General features: G+C 39.9%; 1 protein-coding gene across 4 annotated transcripts in view; it reads right to left on the reverse strand.

Moving 5' to 3' along the window:
* Positions 1-27837, reverse strand: part of AUTS2 (activator of transcription and developmental regulator AUTS2) — a 1242623-nt gene that overhangs the window by 667701 nt on the left and 547085 nt on the right. For 3 of the 4 annotated variants that reach the window (XM_072640119.1, XM_072640118.1, XM_072640121.1), the window contains 2 exons: positions 20156-20257; positions 10214-10249 (listed from right to left, as the gene is read on the reverse strand). In XM_072640119.1, the coding sequence (XP_072496220.1) occupies positions 10214-10249; positions 20156-20257 (138 nt within the window). The remainder of the gene's footprint in view (positions 1-10213; positions 10250-20155; positions 20258-27837) is intronic. The other variant, XM_072640120.1, reaches the window with a different exon arrangement.

Raw genomic sequence — 27837 nt, forward strand, 5'->3', positions numbered from 1 at the left:
AAACATGGCCCTCTCGACCCTGATGAAAACACTACATGGGATAGAGGAGAAAAAAATAAAAAACTGAATAAGGCTTGACAGTCTTGGAGGAAAAACCAAGGCTACGCTGGACTCCAAGTGAATTCTTAGGGCTATGTGACTTGCTAATTCAAGAGGGTTTCACAGTTATATGCTGGTCAACCAACAGGCTTTGGAATTGGCTCAGTCAAGCCATAATGAATGTGCAAAATATGAGTCCTGCCTGCATCAGGGCTGTTAGAAGCTATAAGGTTTGCTGTATTTTCAATGGCTCCTAGAAACCAAAGACCCCTACCTCATGCACCCCATTTAGACAGGAAACCCTGCAATTATCTGGCTCCACCACTCCATTCCCAATCTGTTCTTCCATTAAAGTTTATAAGCCCTAATAGACAGCCATCACCCTTGGCAATGCTCCTACTTGAAAACGGCCGCCATCTCTGCCTCAGGATTTATGAGCAGCGAGTGTCTCCGTTGGAGGGGGTGTCATTTCTGCAGACTGGACAGGAGGGGGATGGAGAGCAGAGCTGAGGTGGATGGAATGCATCCGTCGCTTCTCACAGGATAGTTAGTGGAGCTAATTACTGAGGGAAAATTGGAGATCATTCATTAGACTGCTCAGCAAATTACGGTTTGTTAACAATGATTTATAGTGCCAAACGCTGGGTAACTAGGCTAGGCTTTTTCCAGTGCAGGCGAACAGGACATGACAGTTTATTAGCTGTGCGGATCTAAACAACTTGTCACCAGGGTGCTTTTGTTAAAGAGGCATTGTATTTCAAATGCGTAAACATTTTTACATGAAGCAAAAGGCATCTTCACCATGTTTTGGCTTTTGAAGCCAGCAACTTGAGATGAGTAAAAGATCTCTCTTCCAGCTGACTCAGGAAGAACAGGACATTGTACTTTTCCTCTGTAACAAGTCCCAGCTGGATCTTCAATGGATTGGGAGGCATCTCACTTATCGTCCAGGCAGAGAATCAGATCACTGCCTCGACATGGCCAGTGTAATATCATAGGCAGCTGGGTGGGATATAGCATCAGGAGAACCTAAGTTCAAATGCCGTCTCAAACATTTAGTACTAAGCCTTTATTGACCTTTATTTCCTCCTCTTTAAAATGGAATGATTACAGAGAGCTAATTCCCAGAGTTGTTGGATTCAGAGCTCCTGATTTTGAATTTAGGGTTCTTACCATACGGCAAGTGTTTTGCAAACTTAAATCACTATACAGGTTATTATTGCTTAATTATTAATCATAATAATTATTTTATATAATATTAATTAATCAGTTAAAATGTTAGTTTCATAAATTTAGGGCTAGAAGGGATCTCAACCCACTTTACTTCAAAGAGGAGAAAACTAAGAATGACTTATACAAGGTCAGAGAAACCTAACTCTAGACCTTAGAGGTGATCAATTTTACTTTCTTGAATTACAGGTGAAGAAACTGAGACCTGGGAAGGAGCAGTGCCTAGCCAAAGGTGATACAAATGCAGTAAGACTCAAAGGTGGGATCTGAAATCAGGTTCTCTGACAAGAAGAGTCATTGTACAGGGTCAGAGAGAGTCGTCTGAGTGACCAAAACAAGATGTGAATGTGGGTTCTCTGACTCAGAAGGCAGAGCTTGTCCCAGTCAAGCATCAGCATTCCCAGTCTTCACCTGGTCTGGAATAAAGTGTTTCTCAGACCTGGGATTTATAGTCCCAGCCCTTAGAGTGACTCATCGAAGTCAATGAACTGATTTCTCATCTATAAAATATGGATCTTCCCTGTAGAGAAGTTTCAGACCAGTATGAACACAGGACCTGGATGCCTAAGACAGCTCAATGATTCATGAATCTAACCTCTTCACTTTTCTGAAGGGGAAACTGAGGCCGGCTGAGGGCAACAGATTTGTCTAAACTCACACAAATAGAGAGTTGTGGAATTCAGAGCTACTTACTGATTCTGAATTTGATGTTACTACTGTCGGTTCAAACGACGCTCACACAAATAAAGAATGTTCATTGAAATGGGATGGGCTACAATAGTCCATTGGTGTCCTTCCTTTACCTGCTCTTCCTTATTACCAATGGCAGCCCTCTGGTACAGGCCTTGTGTGGACCAAGTGAACATCCAGGGTCCGAGATGGAACAGACTGTAGTTTATAGCAGCCAAGGACATCTACCTCCATAGTGGCTGGCTTTAACTATGCTTAAACATAAACAACACATAGACACATAGACACACACACACACACACACACACACACACACACGAATAGTCATAATTTTAATTAGCTTTAAAGAACAAGCCAGAATTCAGGTCAACAACACCCAGGTCCTATGTCTACCTTTGTCTTAATCTTTATGATAGCTTTAAGTATGGCTCTAAGTAAGCCTGGTCCACTCTTAGTGATGAAGACTGGCTTTGTTATCCTGGCCAAGTCTCTTTGGCACTGGGGGCACTGGGAAAGAGATTTCTTAAGATAATACATTGCAGAAAGGGTGCTGATATGCATGGAAAGACAGAATTTCCTCACCAGGGAATTCACCGCACTAATGAAGACAGAGTTGCCATGCCTAGCCTCTCTGAAAAGATAGTTAATCCTCTAAATATAAAAACCAGGGCTGACTTGCTAGTTCCTTACTCATTCTTTTGAGATACCACACCAGGGTACTTCTTTCTCCCTTGTGACTGATATGTCTCCCCTAAACCACCATGCGACTTATTTCCCCCATAAAGTAAACTAAAGAGGGATCCTGTTGGAATCACAAAATGTTCCAAGATAAAAGGGAACTTAGAGATCCTGTGGACCAATCCTGTCATTTTTGTGGAGGAAAAACAAACAAACAAAAAAAGACTCTGAGAAAGAAGCTGACTTGTCCATGATCTCCAAGCCAAATGGAAAGAGGTCCTGGGCACATGCAAAGGGAACCAATTTATTTCTTCTGTTAAATTCATCCCTAAATTAACCTAATCAGTTCCTCCTTTTTCAACTAGTTTTAGGATTTCTTTCTTTCTCCAAGTTAGGTGTCTAAGAGGCAGAGGAGAAAAGAGAGTAAATTCTAGGCACGGGGAAAAGAAAAGAAAAGGCCCAGAGACAGGAGATGGATGAGCATACCTAAGGATCAACAGCTAGGCTGGGAGAGTTGGACTGAAGAGCTCAGGGAGGGTGGAAGACTCCTTACCGATAACTGGCACAAACCAAGGGTCGCTCTGATGGGAATTCTGATATCTGACTGTTGGCATCCTGATGTAGGTCATAGTTTAACCCATAAGGCAGCTGAACATTTACAGTAAAATTCATTTCCTTGCTGGATTTCTCAATGCAAATATAGGAAGATAAGAAAAAAGCATTTTTGGTGACCTAGGCTTGGAGGTCAACAACAATTTACGCCTTTCATGTCATAGCTAGAGCGTACACATTCTGAGAAGGTACTCCAAACATCTTGAGCACACAACCAGGGGGGTGATTTGAGGACCTCTAGAAAAGAAGGAAAGAAGGCAATGATGTAAAAGAGATGAAAGGACAAAGAAGAAAGAAGAAAGGAAAGAAAGAAAGAAGGAAGGAAGGAAGGAAGGAAGGAAGGAAGGAAGGAAAGAGGGAAGGAAAGAAGGAGGGAAGAATGAGGGAGGGAAGGAAGGAGGGAAGGAAGGAAGGAAGGAGGGAAGGAAGGAAGGAAGGAAGGAAGGAAGGAAGGAAGGAAGGAAGGAAGGAAGGAAGGAAGGAAGGAAGGAAGGGAGGAAGGGAGGGACTCCCAGTTTACTGTTTTAGCCATAGGTGGGTCTGGATAAGAAATCTCTCTCTTATATATCTGATATGTAAATGTCCCTGGAAGTCATAGAGAGAGGAAATCTACTCACTCTCAAGACAATTCATTCCACTTTGGGAAAATTCTCACTATTTCAAAGTATTTCCTTACACTTAGTCTGCCTCTTAGAAACTTCTACCTATTAAATATTCAACAAAGGAGAACATGTAGAAAACTGAATTTAGAAAAGCAAAGTCTTAGGACAAGTCATAGAAATATTTTTCATGGAGCTCTCATATGTCCAAATGTCCCTGAGAAGTACATGGCAACTAAGAAAAAGAAAGAGGGTTATAAATTTAGATTTTATGAAACCAGTCAAGAAGAAACTCACTTGAACTATCCCAAATTCATCTCCAAACAACTATAAAATAATGCCTCAAAATGAATTCTGGAGTGATAGAACCAAAAAAAAAAGGATCAGATGAAACAATTTTCCAATCCCAGACAACCTAGAAGGTCAGCAGGAAAGGTCTGTCTCCCTTAGGTAAAAGGGAAGCACGGTACAGTGCAGGCAGTGTCTGAGAAAGCCAGTAGAAGGCCATGCCCCATCAACTCAGCAGTAAGGGTCCACACGCACTAGTACAAGAAGTTTGGGACAGACAGTGCACCTGCTGCCCTAGAAGCAGAGCCCAACTTTAACATAAAATTAAAAGTCACAAAATAGAATACAAAAAAAAAAGAACCTGGCCAGAGAAAGTTACCATGATGACAAGGGAGAACAAAACACAAACTTAGAAGAAGGCAACAAGGTCAAAACAGCTACAAGCTAAGCTACAAATAAAAATGTGAACTGGTGCCAGGCCCGAAAAAAGAACTCCTGGAAGAACTCAAAAAGAATTATAAATGTTAAATAAGAGAGGTAGAAGAAAAACTGGGAAAAGGAATGAGAGTAATGCAAGAGAATTTTAAAAAAAGAGCCAACAGCTTGGTAAAGGAAGAACAAAGAATAGAAAAAGATGTAGAAAAGTTAATGAAGAAAACAACTCTTTAAAAAGTAGAAATGGTCAAAAGAAAAAAGACAAAAAAACTTCACCAAAGAAAATAATTCCTTAAAAATCAGAATTGAGCAAGTGGAAGCTAATGACTCCATGAGACATCAAGAAACAATAAAACAAAACAAAAGAATAAAAAAATAGAAGAAAATGTGAAATATCTCACTGGAAAAAACTGACCTAAAAAACAGATCCAGGAGAGATAATTTTTAAAAATATTGGACTACCTGAAATCCATGATAAAAAAAAGACTTGGGCATCATAGTTCAAGAAATTGTCAAAGAAAACAGTGCTGATATTCTAGAACCAGAGAGTAGCACAGAAATTGAAAGAATCCAATAGTCACCACCTGAAAGCAATCTAAAAATGAAAATTACTAGGAATATTATAGCCATATTCCAGAGTTTCCAGGTCAAGTAGAAAATACTATATGTAGTCAAAAGAAACAATTCAAATATCATGAAGTCATTCAAGATTACACAGGATTTAGCAGCTTATAAATTAAAGGACCAGAGGGCTTAAGGTATGATTAACCAAAAGGCAAAGGAACTAGGATTACAACCTTCCCAGTAAAATTGAGTTTACTCCTTCAGTGGTAAAAATAGACATTCAATGAAATAGAGGGCTACAAACATTTTTAATAAAAAGATCAGAATTGAACAGATGATTTGATTTTCAAATGCAAAACTCAAGAGGAGATAAAAAAAGTAAACAGGATAGAAAACATAAGAAATTCAGTAAGGTTAAACTACTTACTTTCCTACATGGGAAGATGACATTTGTAACTCTTAAGAACCTTATCATTATTAGGACAGTTAGAAGAAGCATATATGGAGGGTACATGTGTGACCTGAGTTTGATGAGATGATATAAAAAAATTAAGGGGTGAGAGAGATTGCACTGGGACAAGAGGGAAGGGAGAGGTAGAATGGGGTAAATTATCTCACATGAAGAGGCACAGAAGACCTATTACAGTGGAGGGAAAGATGTGGGATGATAACTTGCATCTTACTATCACTGGAACTGGATCAAAGATGGAAAAGCACACATACTCAATTGGGTATAGAAATCTATCTTACCCTACAGGGAATAGGGAAGGATGATAATAGAAAAGGGAAGGGGAGACAGAAGTTAAGAGACCTTAAAGGTCACCTAGTTAACTCCCTAATTTTATAGATAAGGAAATTGATGACCAGAAAGGTCAGAAAATCACAGACACAAAGCAAGAAGTTACCACCTTAAAGATCTTCAAATCCAACACATCAATTTTATCTCTAGAGAGGGCAGCGGACCATTGACATAAAGCTAGAAGATGTCTTAAAAGTCATCGAGACCAACACATTAATTTTACTTATAAAGAAACTGAAGTCTAGAGAGGTAAGAAAATCACAGATTTAGAGACAAAAGAGCCCTCTGAAGGCAAATACTCCAATCCACTGCTAAAAAGTCTGAGACCCACAGCTGGAAAGTGACCTAAAGCAAAAAAAAAAAAAAAAATGGTATGTGGGTAGAAGGATAAGATTTGAACTCACATCTTATGACGCAAAATTCAGCATTCTTTCTACAATATGAGTCAGAGCGTACTAAGGAATCAAAAGTCACATAGTAGAGCTTAATGCCTATTCTCTGGACCTTCCTGGTTTAGAATGATTATCAATAGTAGCTGTTTCCCTTTCCCTTCCAGCTTGATTTAGTTATTTTTTCTTTTGCTCATTAAAGGGGCCATTCCTGACTACTTCTTAAAGAGGCCTATTCACTGAATGGGCGTTACCTCCCTCTAAGTGAGTACCTGAAAAGGCCTTAGCCTAAAAAGGCCAAGGTCTCCCATTGCATCCTGGGCCATCTCCAGTCATCCTGATGAATATCTGGTCACTGGACCCAGATGGCTCAGAAGGAGAAAGTGATCTCTCACGGAAAACAAAGTCAAGTGCAAATCATGTCATCATTTCGCTGATGTCATGGTCTTCAAAAATGAAAGACGAACACAACCACAACAACTCAAATCAATATTGTTTCTTTACCAATTTCCAGTGGAATTTCACTCAAAAGGCGATGGTAACCAAAGGAGTAAAAGTCTCTATTTTTTCTATACAATTAGAAATCTTACTGACTTCCCACACACTCTAAAACCAGGAGAGTAGTGTGAACATCATTTTGAAGGTTCAAAACAAAAAGATACAGTTTAGATACACTAAACACAGTTAAGAAAATGTCCTCACTGTTTGTAACAGGAAAAAAGGGAAAATCCTGGTACATGTTCCAAATACTGAGTATACATGCCAACAAAATTAGGATATAGATCCTAACAAGCCTATAATTCCATTTATATTTAGAACATTGGCCTAGCATGAATATGAGATGAATACGGATATACCACATGTACATATTATCCCAACGCTTCTCAGACACGAGAAGTACTCTAAGTATTTTTCCTCAATCCCTTCTTTATTTTGTCTAGTTTAAGAATTCATTCCAATATAATTATGTAAACAGCGTTTTTAGCTGCTATTCTCATATCTTAATTTCAGTGCCAACCTGGTGCTTTCTCGCATAATGGAAAAGTGACGGGCCAAAGCAGAGACCTTAGTGAGTTAAAACTAAAAAGAATTATGACCAGAATAATAAAAAGCCATATCAACTCCAAACTCCCAATTCATCTCTAATAGGAAATTTTAGGGAAAATATAAGGTGAAGAAAGAAAAAGAATGTATGGTCATGATTTTTAATGCCATTTAGAAAGTGAATATCTTATAAGATATACACAATTCTTATAAATTGGATACTATAGTCAACACCTAATCTAGTTTTTCTAAATTACTGTGTAAAAAGTTTCTGGCACAGCTAGAAGTGTGATATTCATCAGAACAAAATAACTTCCAGTCTCCCTACCTGTCAATACTTGGTAGAAAGTTAAATAGCAATTCAAGTGAAAAAATCCTTTGGAATCATTAACATGCTGAAGAAGCAAATGTAGAAAAAAAGGTAGCACCATCAACTCTCCAACTGGCAATCTACACTTTAAGGCTAACTCCCTAGATAACAAAGAAAGATTCTACCCAACATTCCAAAAACAACTTAGCATCATATTGAGATTGAGGTCAAACCTCATCAGTGTCCTTGGACTTACCTGATCTTGAATCTTCTTAGTGGAAAGAAGCAAAGCTGAGAACAGAGAAAATAAAAACAGAGGGCAAGAGGAACCTGGGAGCATCACACCATTTTGGAACACAAAGCCATTGTCATCATCTTATTTGAATTTCCAAACCAGAAGCCATTTGGGATGGATATGTGGAGATGACCTCATGTGCCATTTTCCAACCCAGGGTGAGCCTGAATGAAAATTCTTTTGGGGAAACAAGCCTTTGTAACAATGTCAATGGCAGGACATTGGTTCTTATGCTTTGATAATGCAATAATTATACCAATTGGAAACACATGCTACTTGGATCATTGTGGGGCATTCTTCTCATCGTCTCAGACTACATGATACATCTGGTGTGTGTTTGCTCCATGTAAGTTAATAAAACTACAGGTTTTTTAAATAAGCAGGGTAATTCTAAAAACAACTTTTCCAACATAAGAAAGGGGAAAAGCCTTCAATATTCATCCAGCGTTGTGTAAGTGTAAAAAATGATTTTAGAAACATAATCACAACAGTGCTTTCCAAGTACTAATATATTATGAGAGAGAAGAGGAAGATGAATAGAGAGAGAATGGGGAAAGGAGGCAGGGAGAAAGAGGAGAGATAGAGTGGAGGAGAGGGAGAAGAAACAAAGAAAGGAAGGAAGGGAGAGAGAGAAAGACAGGGAGGGAGGGAGGAAGAGAGAGAGACAGAGAGAAACAGAGAAGCATCCTTGGAAGTAAAGAGAGAAAAAAATCAGAGAAAAACATGTTCTGTAAACAGTAACAGTACCCAGAGATGATTCAGTTCTCTTAGATTAATCATACTGACATTAAAAATACCAGTACATCAGAAGTAATCAAAGGCTCACATAGATGCTTAAGTATCACTCACACACTCACACACACACACACACACACACACACACAGAGTGATGCTTTAAATGCTGGATAAGGTTTCATAATCTTTTGGATGGAGAAGGGTCTATTGACACTCTGCAGATTTTTGTTCCAGTGGGCCAACCCACATCCAGCATGCTGTTAAAGGGTGGCAGATGGAACTTCTGTCAGCTCTGCTACTGAATCAGGAAACCCAATGGATGCCTGATGAGTCTGCTTGTAGGCATGAATATTCAGCTCCCACCATCAGGAAAAGAGCTGAAGAAACACAGGAGCTGACTGCATCTAACAGGTGCCCAAACAGCTTTAGCCTTCGCCTCCTTGTTGGATTGGTTTTGAGGTTGGAGGGGGAAGAAGGCAAAAGAAATAAAACTGAATCCTGATTTGTCTTTATGTCTCTTTTCTTATTAATAGGTTTAGCAGGCCTCAGCAGGAAGAATGATCATTTTCAAGCCCGAGAAGACTCTGAGCAGAAAGACTGACAGTCAGTAAGATCCAAGATTCCTCCCCCCGAAGAATGATCCTACTCCATCAGAGGGTCGCCAAGACGTTCCCGACACTGGCTTGCTGGCCCGGTATCAAGAACTTCCCTGTCTTAATTTGTGCTTCTTAAAGAATGTTTTCACCAAATCCAAGTGGGAGACTCATTTTTGCAGCATAAATACATGATAGCACATTCTGGGGATCTTTAGGATTATTTTAGCCCCCAGTCTTTTAAGCACACATTTCCTTCATTTTCCACCATCCCTTGCAGAGTAATCCATTAGGAAACAGTACCAACTCTGAATCAGAATCGCTTGGCCAGACTGGCTGGGAGGAGAAGGGAGGCCTGAAAACCACGTTTCTCCAATTGTGATCATTAAAGGAGGGGAACCCAAGTAATCAAAAAATACTCACACACAGGCTTCTCCATAAGAATTACAGCATTTTTGTGTGTGTGTCTGGGGACGTCAGACTCAGGGTATATTAAAATGAGAAGGGTCACTTCCACAGGAAATGAATCTAGTAACACATGAAATCTGAACAACTCAATAGAACTGATGAATCAAATTGACAAGTGATGAATTTTTTGAGGAGGTAGTCCGTCTACTGTGAGCAACACTGGGGGAATCTCGGGTCCCCATGCACCTGTACTCTTGCCTTCATGGCTCCAAACCATGAGACATGGAATATCAGTTACTGGGGAATTCCACACCTGCGAATTTGACCTGAGATCAGAACAAGAATCAGTTTTCACCAGTGCTCACAATAACACATCTATTTTTTTAAAAAAGGGATGAAAAGCAGTCGACCACCATGCATTGTCCCCTCATCCAAATAAGTGGGAATTTAGGAAGTAAAGAAAAACTAGTAAAAGTCACATTCGTGAAAGATGAGAAACACTTACAAAGTAGCCAGTCCCCAAGCTGGAAGGAGCTGAACTCTGCAAGAAAGCAAAAGACAGTGGAAAGTCAGCAGTGGATAGCTGGTGGTATTAACTAGTAGTAGTAGAACTATCACTATTATTGTTAATACAGCCCAACTCACAGAGCTCACTAGTAATGTTAATATAACTACTACCCATACTTTTCTTCCTAATGCATTTCTATCTCCACAGCTCATTAGCATTATTTTTTAACTTTTGCTGTCATGTCATTATTAGTGATACATTCCACTTCACACAACTCATTACTATCATCAGTAGTACTTAATACTAGTCTTAATACTTAATACTAGTACTACTAGAGTAGCTATTATTATTGTTAACACGTTCCCATCGACACAGCTCATTACTGGCCCCTTCCCACCCTCCCTTTCATCACGGCATCACAGAGCTTTCACAGGTCTCTTGTCATCTGCTACTGATACAAACACCGCGTTTCCTAATTTCTCCCCCTTTACATCTCTCAACAACTTTGAGATGCTAACGTGCTATTTGCTGAACTCCAAGCTTCTGCGGTGGACGTAATTGCCAATTTATTTGACAGGCAGCTGGGTAATGAATTAACGATGGCATTTCGCCCCGTGCAGAGACTAAACAGACACGCATCAACCTGCCTCCCGGACTCGCTGACATTCAATGCCCTGGTCTCAAATGCTTGGTGTGGTGGCCACAAAGGGGCAGACGGGAGGAAAAGCCAAGACCGACTTCAAAATAAAAAGCCCGGTGGGTCTGAATGACTTTTTCAGCATCTGACCCGTGTGCCAGGCGATACCCCAAGAGACTCCAGTCAGTGCTCACATAATGCTTTTCGAAAATGAGACATTTTGTAAACATAATTAGTAGTCAAAATGTAAAGAACGTGGGGGCCTGGGGGAAGCTGCTCAAGGCCCCCATTTCTAGAGGCTCTCAGCCTGAGAACTGCCCATTGACATCTTCCAGTTAGCAATGGGACGAGGTGTAGGAAGAGAGGAAATAGCTCACCTTTGGCCCCCCTCCATGGAAAGGGGCAGGGAGGGCAGAAGGATGTTCAAACATGACCACATACAGTCTAACTTACTGATTCCTTCCAACTGTTTCTTTGCTTCTATGAATGGGGCAGTACTTGACTCTGAATGCTGGGGTGGGAGTGGAAGGGGGAAACGAAGATGGCTTGCCATCTCTGCCCAAACAATGCCTAGAGGCTTCCAAAGAACACAGGCCAAAAGATCACATAACCAGACATTTAAAGCTCTAAGGGACCTATCTCAGAGGCCGCCCAAGTCCAACCCCCTCAATGGAAAAATGAGCAAATTGAACCCCTCAAACTCAAAAGATCCCTTATTAACAACACCAGGGGACCAGATTAGAAAATCTCAATTGTCTCTTCCAACTTCATATTCGTGATTTAAAACCTTCATAGCAACCTGGTAACAGAAGTACTGTAATTAACTCATTGTACATATGGGGAAACTGAGGCTCTAAAGACAGTCAAAGATAGGCATGCCAAAGAAGCAGTATGGAAAAATGGGTTAGATTTGGATGGAAAGGACCTGGATTCAAATCCTGATTTTGTCAGTGACTATGTCACCTTGGTCAAGGGAAGTCATTTAAACCTTTCCAGGGCTCAGTTTTGTCCTCTCTAAAATAAGGAAACTGAGCAAAATAATGTGTTACAGTGTCAGGAACACTGGCTTCACAGGGAGAGGTCCCGAGTTCAAATTCTCCTTTATCACATACTGGGTTACTCTGGATAATCCATTTAACATCTCCAAGACTATTTCTTTATCTGGAAAATACGGGGGATGACCTCTAAATTTCCTTCCAGCTTTTGATCCATGATTTGAAGGTTTTAAAGAAGGTAAGTGACACAAGGATTCCCTTGGGAGTTCAAGGGCATCCAGAGTTTAACTCACAGATGGAACGTTCTTACATCCCCTGGGTCAGATCTCAGTCATTCCAAGGGGATAACACATAAGCAACTGTAAAAAGTGGCCTTTGGGAGGGATGGTTGGTGGGGGAGGGGGTCAGGGCAGCTTCTTTAATCATATAAAACTGTTTTCAGGGGACAGCAGCAGGAAAGTCCCTGAGAATGAACAGTTTCTGGCTCAGGTCACTGACCACATGGACACAGCAAGGGCAATGTGTCCACAGGGTGACAAGGAGAGCCAGCTTAGATGCTGGAGGCACTCACAATCCGCTGTTCACAAACCAAACTGGAGTCATGGCCCAAGGAGGTGACCTTCTTTTAAAATTTGCTGGTCTAAGATTCTGCAGGATACATATACATATATACATATATATGTATATATATAAAATTTAGGTGGTGCTATCTTTTTTCTCTTCTTTTTCTCCCCCACTCCAACCTATCGTCCTCTGATAAATGTATTTTTAGCCCAGGTGCAAAACTGCCACCCCCGTGTACATATCATCTTATTGTACACCAAAGAAAATTACATCCTCGAGGTCCTGGAAGGCTCTGTTCTAGCCATTTTGCATATATATTGTACATTACTTGGGGAGCTGGGTGGAGAAGAGGGCTTTGTTGGGCATATTTGTTCTGGCTATTGTTTATGCAGGTCTGACTGAATGAGGGAACAGTGGGTATCATTTCAATTTCTGATGTCAACATCAAATTACTTATTTAATTTCATGCCTGGCGAAGCATTGTATAGCTACACGCAGAATCATTTCACTTCATTTGTTATGCTGTGTTTTCGTGGCGATTGGCTTGCCTTCCAACTGACAGCTTTAATTACAACACGAATTTGATTGCCCTGCCGAGGAATTAACATAACGCCACAAAGCACGGAAGCTCCCCCTCCCTGCCATGCACACACCCTCTGCCTCCACCCTCCCAAGCTACCCTCAATCCACCAGATCTGCCAGGCGCATCAACAGCCAGATGATGCTGCTGACACTCAGGAGTAAAGATGGCGCCCACTGGAAGGGGAGATGAGCCACGGGTGTGGGGACCACAGAACAGCATCTAAGAATGGATGCCATTTGTAGGAAAGGAGACGGCTGATGTGAAATTGGAATTCTTGGTTCACATGGAAAATTGTCCAACCTACTGATCTCTCTAAGGCTCCTCTCCATGTGGGCCTTCTACCTTTTCTTGAGCCCTCAAGACATGTAACCCCAACTTGGGCAGTTCCATTAGAATGGAGCCAGAGAGATGTCTTAGTGAAGATGCTCCTCTCTCTCTAGTGCCTAACACAATACACTGAACATAGGAGCAGCATGGCATCATGGAAAAGGCAAAAGCATTTGGAATCGGATTGTCTAGGTTCAGTTTCTGGCTCCAAAATAAAGGTTCATTGGTTCATTTGTTAGTTCCTTCGGTTCATTTGTTAGTTCCTTCGTTTCTTCTTCCCTCCTTCCTTCCTCCCTCTTTGCTTCCTCCCTCCCTCCCTCCTTCCTTCCCTCCTCTATCCTTCTTTCCTTCCTCTCTCCTTTTTCCTTCTCTTCTTCCCTTTTCTTTCTATCCTTCTCTTTCCCTCCCCTTCTTTCCATTCTTTTTTCCTCCCTTTTCCTTCCTTCCTTTCTTTTGTCCTTCCCTCTCATCCTTCTCCCCTTCCTTCTTTCCTTCCTTTCTATTTCTTTCATCATTCCTTGCTTCTTTTGTCCATCTCAGTTTTCTCATCTAGGATAATTCTTGTACTACTTCATAGGCTTATTATTATAAAGCACTTGGTAAATCTGAAATATTACATTAATATTTTATTATTAGAAATATTATTATTATTAGAAACAAATTTATTGGTAGAATAATTGAATTCATTACAGCATGCTCACATTCACAAACTTGGCTGCATCTTTTACTGAAGACCACTGAAGAAGACCATGACATCAGAGAAATGATGACATGACTTCATTTGATTTTGTTTTGAGTGAGGGAGGGCTGTGCAAGGTCACCAGCCTCACTTCTCCTCCTAAGCCATCTGAGTCCAGTGACTAGATATTCATCAGGATGACTGGAGATGGCCCAGGATGCAATGGGAGACCTTGGCCTTTTTAGACTAAGGTCCTTTCACCTACTCACTCAGAGGGAGGTATTCCTGTACCCTCAGCAAGTCTCCTAACCTCACTTCTTCACCTGAAGGTGAGATGGCTTTTTGTTAATTGTTTACTATGCACCAAAAGGCATCAAGGATCCAAAGACAAGAGTGATTCAACTCCTTCCCTAAAGAAGTGAACATTCTATTATACGAAACAACATGTAAAAAGTATACGTGTACATGTATACACACATACATACGTGTATGTAAAAAAGTTGCAACTACCAATACTTTGTATGTACACACACATATATATATATACACACATGTTATTATATATGTTCATATAGTCTCCAGTTTAGACTTTAACTGCCTTGAGGGTTAAGGAAAAAGACCTGATTCGTTTAGAATTCCAGTGTGTAGCAGCAGAGTGCCTGACACATGGTAACTGTATAATAAATACTTATCAATACTTCACCATTAGGATCCACCCAAGGGCCTCATCCTAGCCACAATGGCATGCATCTAGAATGGCTTCCCCAGTGGAGATGAGGCTCATCTTAGGAGATAATAAGCCTTCCCTCTTCTGATCATGCTCAGCCAAGCAAAGGTGAAGGAGAAGGAAGACAAGGTTTTTCCTCCCTCTGTTCCCCCCCTTCTTGGATGCCCAAGGCAAGCTCTGCTCAGTTTGTGGAACAGAAAGTGTCACAGGATCCTAGAAATGCTGTGATTCATGCAGAGATGGGGGGTGGGGGAACAAAACAAGAATATGAGAGGCATTAAAAGACAAACACATACACAGAGAGAGAGACAAAAACAGAACACAAGAAAACACACCCTACAGTCATGGATTCATCAATCTTGCAAACAATAGCATAAATCACTGTTGGGTCAAATTCTTCTAAGTGGAAGACCAAAAAGACTCTATTTTCTCATTCTTCCAGAAGGCACAGTTTTCTATTCCTTTTTTTAAGAGCTTTAAGTGGGATTGAGAGCCCCAGAGGGGCTGGGGGAGAGGGGGACAAGTCAATAGATTCCACTGGCTTACATGTACCAAGCGAGAAAAATAACATGATTTCTGTCAGCCAGCCATCGGATACTATTTTGGGGCTCATTACAAGGCATCTCTTGTTTAACATGGCCTTTTTCATTCTGTATTTCCTCCCTAGATCTGACCACTGCTCTTGCAATCTCTGCAAATTACCTGCCTGGGCCTCATTATGCTGCAAAGGAGAGATTTCTTGTAAACATACAATGCCTCAATCTCCATGCCACCAAGGGCTTTAGGAACAGTAATGGGATGCAGAGTTGAAAGACATTTTCCAAGAGGGAGAATGTTGCTGCTGACATGTGAGTTTGCAAGGGGTTATTCATTAAGAGTCACTCTCCTTTTTCCCTGAACACCCTTCTCTCTCCTCTTTTCTTTCCATCTCTCTGTCACCAGGCTCTGACGGAGGCTACTCATTAAGCTCAGGAAGTTAACATTTCTGTTTCAACAGCTCACCAACGACAAGGGATTTGGAAATTGATTATCCCACTAAAATAGATGCACTTCATTCATTATAGATCTACACAGAGAGCCTGTCGCAGCTACTGTTACAGTTGTCTGGGTCTAAGGATGGATATTCATTAGGTCCCCAGTGGAGGATTTGCTGCTTTGACCCTAGGGCTAATTTAAATTGAATATTTTAAAATTCTTGCAAATAACCAATTGTGTATGACATCCCTCCCCACCCACCTCCATTTTATCTATTTTCCCCCCTTAGGAAATGGAAGGTTGGGGGAGTGGGATGAGGAGGAGGGGAAAGGAGGATTATCCCAGAGTCCCACGGATAGTAGACTACTCAGTCCCTTGCAAGGGTACATAAAGCAAGCAAGCTTTATGAACTCATGGATGGTATTCTTTTCTTGGGGACAAAGATAAGTTCAAAGCCTTATTATTGAAAAAAAGAAATATGCCTCAAGCAAATATAAGTAAGCAAGCAATGAATAAACCATTCATTAAATGTACGCTGTATGTCAGGAACTCAGCTAGGTGCTGGGAATATGAAAACAAAAATGAAAGAAGCCCTTCCCTCAAGAAGCTTATATTCTATTGGAAGAATCTCTTCCATTTTCATCTGTAAAACAGGTACACGCACACACACACATGCACACACACACACACAAGCTAGGGAGAAGACAGAAACAACATGAAAGGTATTTCTGCCACACATTAGAAAGGGAAGAGCACATAAGACTATTCACTTCCAATATGACAGAGAACCCTTCCTTGAGACAACCATAGACCCAGATAATAAGATATTCATCTGATACGTTTAACTTCAGCTTAAGTGGCAGGAATGTACTGTAAACTGGTAGTGGGGAGAGGTTTCAGAAAACTTGCAGCTCAGGAAGAGATAAAAAAGGTAGATGAACCATTTTTAATGGCCATGCCCCAGCTAAATTGTCCCAGTACAAATTATTTCTTCCACTAAGGTCTAACTCTCTCATTAGTGGACAAATAGCCAGGCCCCCTGAACTCTCAGATCCTGAAGGAAAGTTTTAAGTTGCTTCCGTCTATTTGCAATCACTCTATTTCATTCCCTGAAAACCTATGGAATAAGTACCAGGAACAAAAATGGCAACTCTGAAGGAAAGGTGGACAGGAGAATATGGTGGAGCTGTGGCCTTGGAAAGAAGAAAATTTGGCATCATCTGCTAAATGCTCTGAAGTTGAATGACCAGGCATCCCATTCTCACAGGAAGAAAGAGTTAGGGGAATATCACACACTTTAAATATGTCAATTTGTTTGAAGGCCTTCGCTCAAGAGTTGGGAAAGCTGACGACCCTGACCGGTTTAAAGGGGATTCACAACAGCGAAGAGAGCACTGGCCATACGAAGGTGAATCTTTACTTGAGATGTCAAAGATGCTTTTGCTGAACTCAGTGTTAATTGAGCACAGACATGTAGTTGCTACAGCCTCCTCTGGGAGTTCAACAAGGCCAAATAAGGTTAGAGTAACCCTGCTTTCCACCCCCTAGGACTCAGTATGCATCTATCTAACCATACCCCTTTACTCCTTCCCTGGTGACTAAGCTAAACAAGTGAGTAGGGCTTCTTGATGTGGATAACCTTCACATGTGGGTGGGTCATTATCCCTTTTCCCTCGGGCATGCTTTGGGAACGGTCTGGAAAACCCAAGCACACTGAAGGCTTTTAAGTTTTCCCCATGAGTCAAACCCTCCAGTCACTTGAGAGCTCTCAACTCATACAAACCCCATAAAATAAATAAATTTGAAATGACATAATGTTCTAGTCAGCCTTCCTTGGGCAGAAATTCCAACCGCCTCAGATGCCAAGAGTCTCATGCACAATATTTGGGAGAGAAAGATGCCAGTGGATCTGTGATCTCATAGATGTGGGTATTTCTTCCAAGGACACTGATCTCAAGCTCTTTCTGCCTGCTCAACCAAAGCAACCCTTCTCTGTGTCTTCCCTCCAATAACCCTGTGAAAGGGGGTCTACCTGACATGCAAAAGCTCATTACACTGCAAGATTCCCAATGAAGTACATAAGCTGTCTACTATTTCTCCCTCCTTCCCACATGACCAAGCCATTGTTTGGAATCATGCTTCTCCATTTTGTTTTCACCATTTCTCCTTTTACTTTGTGTTTATAATGGGTCACAGCCTGTTCACACCCACTCAAAGCCATCTCCATTGACTGTTGGATGATGACCAACTCCAAAGTCATTCTTTTCACAGAACATTCTGCCATCCTACTCTAGGTTTCTGGACTACTTTTATCCCATGCCTAGAATGAGTTCCCTACTGATCTTAACCTCACAGAATCCCTTTCTACTGTCCAGACACAGCACAAGCATCTTTTCTCTTCTCAAACTGTGAATACCTTCCCTCCCTAATTTGCATTTAATAATCACTAAGTCACTAAGCATTTAGTAAGCTCTAACCACATGACAGATACTGTCAGTGGGCACAGGAAAAGAGGGGAGCAGGAAAACTACTCTGTATTTATTTTAAATTTATTCTGCTTGTATTTATTCCCTTATATACCTGTACGTGCTTGCTGTCTCCCCCAATAGAATAGACTGTCCCTGAAAGGAGAGAGCGCTTCTTTTAGTCTATTTTTACAACCAGCACTTAGTAAAGTTCCTGGCACTCAGTAGGTACTTAATAAACGCTTGTAGACAGATTGTAGTACTACCTCAGTACTATGCTGGCGTGTGTTTGTGTGTCTGTGTGAGTGTATACATACATACATACTACTAATTTAGAAATTTTTGTTCTAGTACAAAGTTTGCACTAATTTTTCTCTCTCTTTTTTTTGTTTAGGTAATTGGGGTTAGGTGACTTGCCCAGGGTCACTTACAGTCAATAAGTATCAAGTATCTGAGGTCAAATTTGAACTGAAATTTTCCTGACCCCAGTGTTCTATCCACTATCCACCTACCTGCCCCTATAGTGATTTAAAAAAAAATTTCTTCATATTATATAAATAATCAGTATCATTTGTAATTTGTATGTGTCTTGGTGAAGAATGTGGGTACTATTTTTTCTGGATAACCCCTGTTGATAAGTATTAGTCTGGGAATCTAGGGCACCTTCTTTCAACTTCAGTGGCCAATGACCTCCCTCTTTGGAGGTTCCTATTTCAGATTCCTGAAGACCTGGTACTATCAAATTCATTTGCAGAAAGACTAAAGATGGTTGAGCAACCTAACCAAGGTCCTACACCAAATATCTATATAGCCTTGGCCTTCCAGTTACTCACTTAAAGAACATCAGGAAGTAAGTGGCCAGGATGGAGTCCCAAACTACCAGTCAAGGGATGCTGACATTCCTACATACTTTAATAAAGTCCTTAAAACTAATCTCTTTACTACAACTCGTGATTTCCAAGTGGTCTTTATTCTCTTATCTATAAAATGGTATAGAACACTATTAACTAATTCCCTGCTGAGCTCAGAGTTATAGGGAGGGAGCAAAAAGGATTTGTTTCCAATGTCTGATAAATGTCTCCACAAAATTTCATTTGTTTCTACATCCTTACTCTTAAACAAAGGTCAGTCTTTGCTTTATACAAGGAGGTATACTAAGTCAAATGCTCCAAAAAAGCCTTGATTCTGGAGTCTGAGAAGTTACACTTGCTCCCTACTGCCAAGGTGACTTTATGTAAGACTCTCAATCTCCCTAAGGTTCCGTTTCTTCATATGTAAAATGAGATGGCTAGACCATACGGTCTCTGAGGTCCCAGACCTAGTAGCCAATATGATTTCATCATATAGTTTTGATCACAAGGAAAAAAGTATACAATAACCATAGAGCTCACATCTTTGGGTTACTGTTTCAAAAATATTACATGTAAGGGAGAACAATGCATTGAGAAGGGTCCTGACCTATAATCAAAATTCCAGGGGTAGCATTATAGTAATAAAAATGCCTTGGGTTTACATAGTTCATTTTTCAAAAGAGTCCAATCTCAAAAGTGGAAATCATAGTACAAACATACCATAGAAGTGAGTAGAAAAAAGGTATTATTAGTTCACTTTCTACATTATAGTTGAGAGAAAAAAACAAAATGATAAATCACACAGAGTATGTAATTCAATGGCTTATCCACAATCTGCTTTTGACAAGGAACCTAAGAATTCCCCACTCTGCTCCGTAGCACCCAGTTGTTTCTTCACTTGATGGAAGAGGAGGCTCTCCTGTTATTAAAGCAGCCCTTTTCTGGGCTTCCTAAACAGTAAGGTAAAAAACTGAAGCTTGGACACCTGAGTGGCTTTCAGAGTCAAGTGCCATGGACTCAACACCATAAATTCATCTGCAAAGGGTCAGAGAAATGGAGCAAAGGCAGAACAGATTTTGGATGGAGCCCTAAGAGATCAGGGCTGATTTTTTTTTTTCCATTTTATTTTAACTTACATCACTAAGTCTTTCCCGGGAGCTGGTCCGGTGGAATCCCTTGGATTCGCCGCTGGCGCTCTCACTGTCGCTGTCTCGGCAGCTGTTCTGTCCTGGCTTGAGCTGAGGAGAAAAGAGCAAAGCCATAAGGGGAGAAGATGAGAAATTCAAACTCAAGAACCCCATAGAAGGACTGATGGGTTCTCACCATCTTGGTTTGCTTTTTTCCCCTTTGAGAGTGGGGAGCACTTATTTTTGTTTTAGTTTCTAATAAGTAAGTACTCTTAGTGCCTAGAATATATCTGGCATATGTTAATCTGTTGCTCACACCTCCCATCCCCATGCCTCTGTCTGATGAGAATTCATTCCATCCTCATCTCCACATCTTAGAGAATGCTTCTGTTCTGCCCTCTTGTGATCCAGCACCAACTTCATGAAACCTTTTGTGGTCTCCTCTCCCTTTCCCAGCCCCCGCCATGATCTGCTCGTATCTAAGAAAAAAACCCTTTGCTTTGGATTCAATTGATTCATACTTATCATGAGCATGTTTTGTTCCTACTCTCGGGGAGCAGGATCTATTAATCTTTTTACCTCTGTCGCCCAGTGGCCAGCACATATGCATATACTTTAATTAATTGATAGCAAGGGCTAGGCAAATGTCATCAATGTCATTTCAAAGGACTTGTTAAATCAGATTGAAGAGGCATCACTGAACCTGTTAATTTTTTTCCAGATATCCTTGAGAATGAAATTTTGATGTGGTTTTATCCACATTGTTGAGATACACCATCAGGCAGCAGAGACATTTTCCTTCTGTGCCAATATATGTCACTATTTATAATGTTTCCTCTAACAGCTTACCTCTCTAGAGTGAGCAGCAACAACTATGGACCTGAAGTTAGAAACACCTGAGTTCAAATTCTAACACAGACATTTACCAGTTGGGTTGGCCCTGGGAAAATTGTTTAATTTCCCCCTCTGACTCAGTTTCCTCATTTGTGAAATGAGAATTATACTAGCAACTACCTTAGAGAGTCTTCCTAAGGATCAAATGTAAAGAGCTTTGCAAACCTGAAAACTGTTCTATAAGTTAGATATTATCATGATCCTCAATATTATTGATTATTGTTTGTATTACAAAGTTATTCCACAAAAGGAAATTTATTTTTCCCACTAATGAGAGAAGCAGGGCAGATATTACTATAGCCACATTAAATATAAGGATACAGAGATATAGGTTCAGTTTCTGAAGGCCACAGATTCAAGACAAGAAACCAGGTTCTCCCCTGCTTTTTCTATTTCTCTACATTCATCCTCATTCATTTAATTTCTTTATATCTGCTTTAGTACAAAATTAATGAAAATGTAATCTTCTTCATTCAGTCAATGTCTAATAATTGGGTTTTAAATTCATTCTCCCTAGAAGAAAAGATTCTGAATGGGACATTGTAGAGGTCAAGCTGGAGAGGGAGGGAAGAGTTCAGCTAACTTTTCCAGATGCTGCAGAGAAATCCGCATTCAGTTCAGAATTAGGTACATCACCATAACTTGGCTCTCCCCCTACACCTTCACCCCAGATGCAATGAGTATAAGTAAAATCTAGAGATTTAGTTCAGGTCTTTTGATGTTCTTAAGTGATGATGGAGGCAGGATCAAAAACAACCAAATAATGTCAAGCAACGTCTAGTAAGTAACTTCCCTTCCACAGCCCTGAAGGGAGTTCCTCTATTACCTGACCAATGGCCAAGAGGAGGTGTACTCAACAAAGCCCAGACCTGCCAACGAGGCAACTCCATACTTCATCATATGCCGTCTCTACAAAGCAAAAGGGCTTCATTGAAAACCCTTCAGAAAGCCCTCTATAATCCCTTCTCCCCCACCTCTCTCATCGCTCTAAAGCCAAGCTCAAGTTTAAAGGAAATTTGGGATTTTAAGCTGTCAAGAAGCTCAATGTTTCCAACTAATGCTCTGACTACCCTAAGCACCAGAGCTAAGCCACAAGATTTTAAATAAAGGAACTTTTCATTCCTCATCCAGAGCCTTCATTATCAACCTAGCATCAATGATCAGATGTAATTCAAATCAGTCCAATGAAACATGTATTTATCAACTGCCTACCATGGAGATGCAAAGATGAAAACAAAAATAATCCTTGTGCGCTGGGAGTTTACCTTCTAGATGAGGATGGGGAGGAAACCTCACCCCCCAAAAAAATCCAAGAAAGAAGAAAAAAAATCATATGTATGAAAAGATTTATAGCAGCTCTTTTTGTAATGACACAGAATTAGAAATTAAGGATATGGCCAACACTAAGGAGATGGCTAAAAAAGTGATTGTGTATGAAGGAAATGAAATATTATTTTTGTCTTAAGATGTGATGAAAGGGACAGATTTGGAGAAACCTATTAAGACTTTTATGAACCGATGCAGAGTAAAGAGAAGAGAGAGAAAAATTTAAACTATAACAATAACATCGGAATAATTGACAGCTGTGAGACACATAAGAACTCTATTTAACACAGTGACCAATCACAATTCCAAAGGATCCATGTTAAAGCAGTCCTATACACCATCTGATAGAGAAGAGATATACTCAAGGTATAAAATCATACATTTCAGATACCATCAGTTGGAAAATATACTGTGTTTGATGATGCATATTTAATTGGGAGGTCATGACACCTTTCCTGTCCCAATCTCAACAAAGAGAGGGAGATGTGACAAGGACCAAGTGGGCTGAAGACTAGGTAGGAGGGGAACACAGGAAAGAAGGGTCATGGAACTTTTTTAAATGCAGAGAAAAAAACAGAATTAAAGCCAGAAGGAAACAGACAAAAAGACAAGTTTTGCAAGTCTCTTGAAGAATTTATCACATACTTAAAAAGCAAGCTTTACATAACAGAAATTTGACATTTCACATAAAAATAAAAAGTAAAAATTTCAAGTATCTTTACAAGATAATTTAGTGGGAGGGAGGTAGGGGAGGTATCTGAGCTGCCTTCAAAGGAGGTTTAGAATCCAAAGACTGGAGGTGAGAAAGGAGAACATATCAGGTATGTTGTTGAATTGCACTCAAGCTGGTAGTTCCTATAGCTACCTATCTTCTCCCCACACCTCAATCCTGCTTAGGCTGCTCGTCCTTTCTTATTCCTTCCTTCTCTCTCAGTTCATCTTCCCTTTCTTTGTTTCTATCTCTGTCTCATTCACGTATGTGCACACAAACACACCCACATATCCTCGGAACACAAAAGGCCCTCAAGACGCAACATCCCCACAAACTCCAACAACATGCTTTAAACACATGGGTAGTAAATCACTCTTTATTTAAAAAAAAATTGTTAATTTTTTTGGTTTTGTTTCTTTTTTAAATAGAAATATAAAGGTTTGTGATAGTGATTGGAGATTAGTCCATTACCACCAGAAATAATCAAAAGTTGCATCATCAGCCTTAATGCTCAGTGTTGATTGTGGCAAGAAAGGGCCGACTCTATCCAACACATCACTGTAGTTGCTAAAATCTCATACCTACCACATACTTATAAATATAAGGTCACCTCAATAGAAGTATTTTCCTTCATCAACAAAAAGACAACAAATTTGTGTGCTACAATAACAGACCTGAAAATGTTCGTGAGCATTCAAAAAACAACCTTTACTGAACTGTAAAATTATCACTGGAAAAACTGGGCCCACAAAACCACCTAAGATAGGAGTGGGGAACCTGCAGCCTCAAGGCCACACATGGCCTTCTAGGTCCTCAAATGAAGGTCCAAGTTTTACAGAACAAATCCTTTTACTAAGGGGATTTGTTCTGTGAAGTTTGGATTCAGTTAAAGGGCCACACTTAAGGACTTAGAGGGTCTTGAGGACTGTAGCCTCGAGGCCACAGGTTCTTCACCCTTGACTTAAACACAGCATTAATGTACTTAGATTTAAGAATGACCTTTTAAAGAGATGTCACTATACTGAAAACTGACAAACACCAAAACTATGTGGGATGCAAAGCTCAGAAAATAGTCTTGTCCAAGAAATCAAAACCAGGTGGGAAGAGGAAGCGGCCTACAGCATGTCTGTCATCCTGAGAGCTAAAGAAGTTGGCTGACTTGAAGATGATTTCTTTGAGTCTACAGAAGATGAGACACCATTCTACCACATTCATTTATTTTATCAAGTAGCACAAGATTCTGAAAGGTCAATAAACAGAAAGGGAGAAAATATTAAAACAGCTACTTGTCTCAAGAAAATGTCTACTTCAATTCCTTACAACAGAGATATGAGAAGAACAAAATAATATGGTGATACAAGGAAAACCAACCAAATGCTCTTAGGATAAGGGCATATTCCTTCACCAAGAAACAGAAGGGAAAAAAGATAATACATGCATATAATTTAATCTGCCTAATGTAAATGGAAATGTCTTACCTTTTGATCTTAAAGACAACCAAGATTCAAGAAGGGAATTAAAATTCTACCCAGTGAGTGATATCTCTAAGAACTCACCCCAAAACAACAACGGAACACCAAATGAATGTTTATGGGAAAACAAGGGTTCCTGGTGGTGATTCGGGACCAGGCCATGGTCACGAAAACATCTTAAGGACCCTAGATTTAGTGATGAATATATGTTATTCAAAGAAATAAAAAATCATGCCACACAAGACTACAGGCTATAAAAATTTAACACCTACTGAATAGCCAACAAGAAATGATGCAGTGGTTAGAATTATAAATTAGAAGATCCATACTTTTTTCATGGATTGACAGAAAATAAATCACCATAATAGAAATGAGGCCTCAGATACCCTTGAGAACTCACCAAAATATTATACTTGAACCAGACAATTATCACAGACCAAAATACTGCCCACAATTGCCCAGAAATAACAGTCTACCCATTATATCACACTGACTCTCATAGAAAGCAAAGAAAGGGTAGAAAAAATCAGGATTTTTCACTGTGGTTAGAAATTTTCCAAGAGAGATTAGCCCCTTGTAGGTACCAGAGGAAGTCTGTCTCTGTTCTGCATTAGGTTTCAGGGTCATTGGGATGCTGATCTAATCACACTATTAACAGTCTTTAATGGGCAGCCAGGAAAATTGGGATCATTGTTTTCACTAATGTTGATGAACACCTAACAAACTCCAGCCAACAGAGCCTGGGGCAGAGAGGAGAGGGAAAAGAAGGTGGAGGTGGGAGAAGAGAGGGGGAAACAGGGGGAAAGTAGAGAAAAAAGAAGAAGGGAGAAGGGAGAAGAGAAGACAGGGGTTCAGCAGGTGTTATATTTTCAATAATTTTTACAAAGAAAAAGGATGCAGCCAAGAAATCTGAGCCTAAACCTCAAAAAGAATAATGTGAAAAATGCAAGGCAATTCAAAAGTGAGTCCAAGAGTTATCTCTTTCCCTGATTTAACATTTACAAGCAATATTTTTTTCTTTTACATTCCAATCTGTTGAGAATTTTTTGGGGGGGGAAGGGAGGTGGAGGGGATTCTGTTTCTAACTAGACTATACTGCATTTAGGTGGTAGGGGATAGTAAGGAGAAAGAAAAAAATCTCAAGCCTAGTTTTTCAGTTTTATGTAAGTTCTATACAATTAATTAATCACCAGGCATTGATTAAGTACTTATGTGGTAGGCCCTGTAACAGACGGACAGGGTTAGAAGTACAAAGAATAAGATCCTACTCAAAATGAACTTTCATTTTAATGGAGGCCATATCTACATGAATATTAAAATATAAATATACGTTATGATGTTTAGGCATCCTTGAAAAGAAGATCCTTTTCCTTAATTCCTGGTATATCAATCAATATTTATTAAGTACATACTCCATGCTTGGCACTGTGCTAATAAGCAATGGAGATACAAGAAGAGGCAAAAGACAGTCCCTGACCTCAAGGAGTTTACAATCTAATAAGGGAGACAGTATGTAAACAATTTTATAAAAGCAAGCTATATTCAAGATAAATAGAAATTAATTAACAAAGGGAAATCACTGGAATTAAGAAGGGTTGGAGAAGGCTTGGGAGGGTAGGATTTTAATTGGTACTAAAAGGTAGCCGGGGAGGTTAAAGCAGAGAAGGTAGAGCATTCCAGGCAGGAAGACGGTGAGAGAGAATGCCAAGAGCCATCTTTCGTGTCCCTGAATGAAAGACGACATTTTGGGGAGTGAGAAATAAGAAGATCAGAAAAGTAGCAGGAATAAGTTAAGAAGGTCTCTGAATGCCAAACAGAGCATTTGTATTTACTTCTAGAGGCAACAGGGAGTCATCGGGGTTTATTGATCAGGGGAGTGACATGATTGGACCTGCACTTTAGGAAAATTATTTTGGCGTTCGAATGAAGGATGCACTGGAGTGAGGAAAGACTTGAGGCAGACGGACCCACCAGCAGCTGTTGGAATAATCTAGATGTGAAGTGATGTGTGCTTAGCCCTGGAAAGATGACAATGTCAGAGAGAAAGGAGAGTATTCAAGAGATACTGCAAAGGTGAAATTCACAAGAGATGCTCTGGAGGTGAAACTGACAAGAGATGCTGCACAAGTGAAATGGACAAGGATCAGGAAGGGATGCAGAACTTTGCACAGTTTTTCCATTAATGCCTAACGCCCCAAAATAAAACCTGTTAAGTACCCCCCACTTTCATAACTGAAGGGATCACAATTATAGTTTAAACAGTCCCCAAAACAGAAGATCCACTGGAAGCAAGTCCTTTCATAATGAAAGGAGAAAACTGACCTCTTCTCAACATTATTTCCACTAGCACTCAAGACATACACATATTCAGTTCAAACTATTCATGGAGTCCTTAAGTAGAAAAGCACAATAAAAATGAAAAGACTTATATATAATCATACCCATCAAATTTTTCTATTTTTAAATTTTTTAAAAAATTCATTAGCCCATTATAAAGACATTTTCCTCGGGAGCACAGAAGTTTGGTCAAAGACTCCAAGCTGCTCATCAACAAAGTCAGAAATATAGTAAGACACATCCTTTTCAGATAGTGTCGAGCTCAGTGGGAGAAACATGCAGGGATAAAATTGCTTAAGGGGACACAGGGAGCGATGGAGATACTGAGCTGGATTCTCCAGGGGCTGATCAAGCTGGCAGCACTGGTTAGCTATTTCTATCCATGAAAGAACTAAGAAAATTATATTTTTTTTCTATGGGAATAATATCCAAATGTTTGCCAAAGTAGATAGCAATAGACATTTTTTAAAATGAACCAGAAAATCAAACATATACATTTCCATATACAAGAAGGTCAGAAAAAAGGAAGCTTATATATGAAACAATGGCTGTATCACACACAACTTATTTTGTTTAGTATATATTAAACTTATGATGATAGTACCAACATTTCCCTTTGTAAATTTCCTTCCCTTCTTCTCTGGTATTTTTAAATGTTTCACTGAAACTTTTCCTTTTCTCTCTCTTTTTTTAAACATCCCTAGCACTCCCCTCTCCAAACAAAAACCCCTCCCTGGTAACAACAATTGAGTATAATTGAGCAAAACACATTAATAACTGTCTTGATCATATCTGAAAATGTATGTTTTATTCTGCATTTACATTCCATCTCCTCTGCATTGAGAGATAAGAAACATGATTTATAAAGTCTTCTAGCCTCCTGAAGGTGAGTCTTCTTTTTTAACCTCTTTTTAATCAATTAGCAATATTCTAGAAAGAGGTCTAGGGAT

The sequence above is a fragment of the Notamacropus eugenii genome, chromosome 2 (genome assembly GCF_028372415.1).
Source record: "Notamacropus eugenii isolate mMacEug1 chromosome 2, mMacEug1.pri_v2, whole genome shotgun sequence".
Lineage (NCBI taxonomy): Eukaryota > Metazoa > Chordata > Mammalia > Diprotodontia > Macropodidae > Notamacropus > Notamacropus eugenii.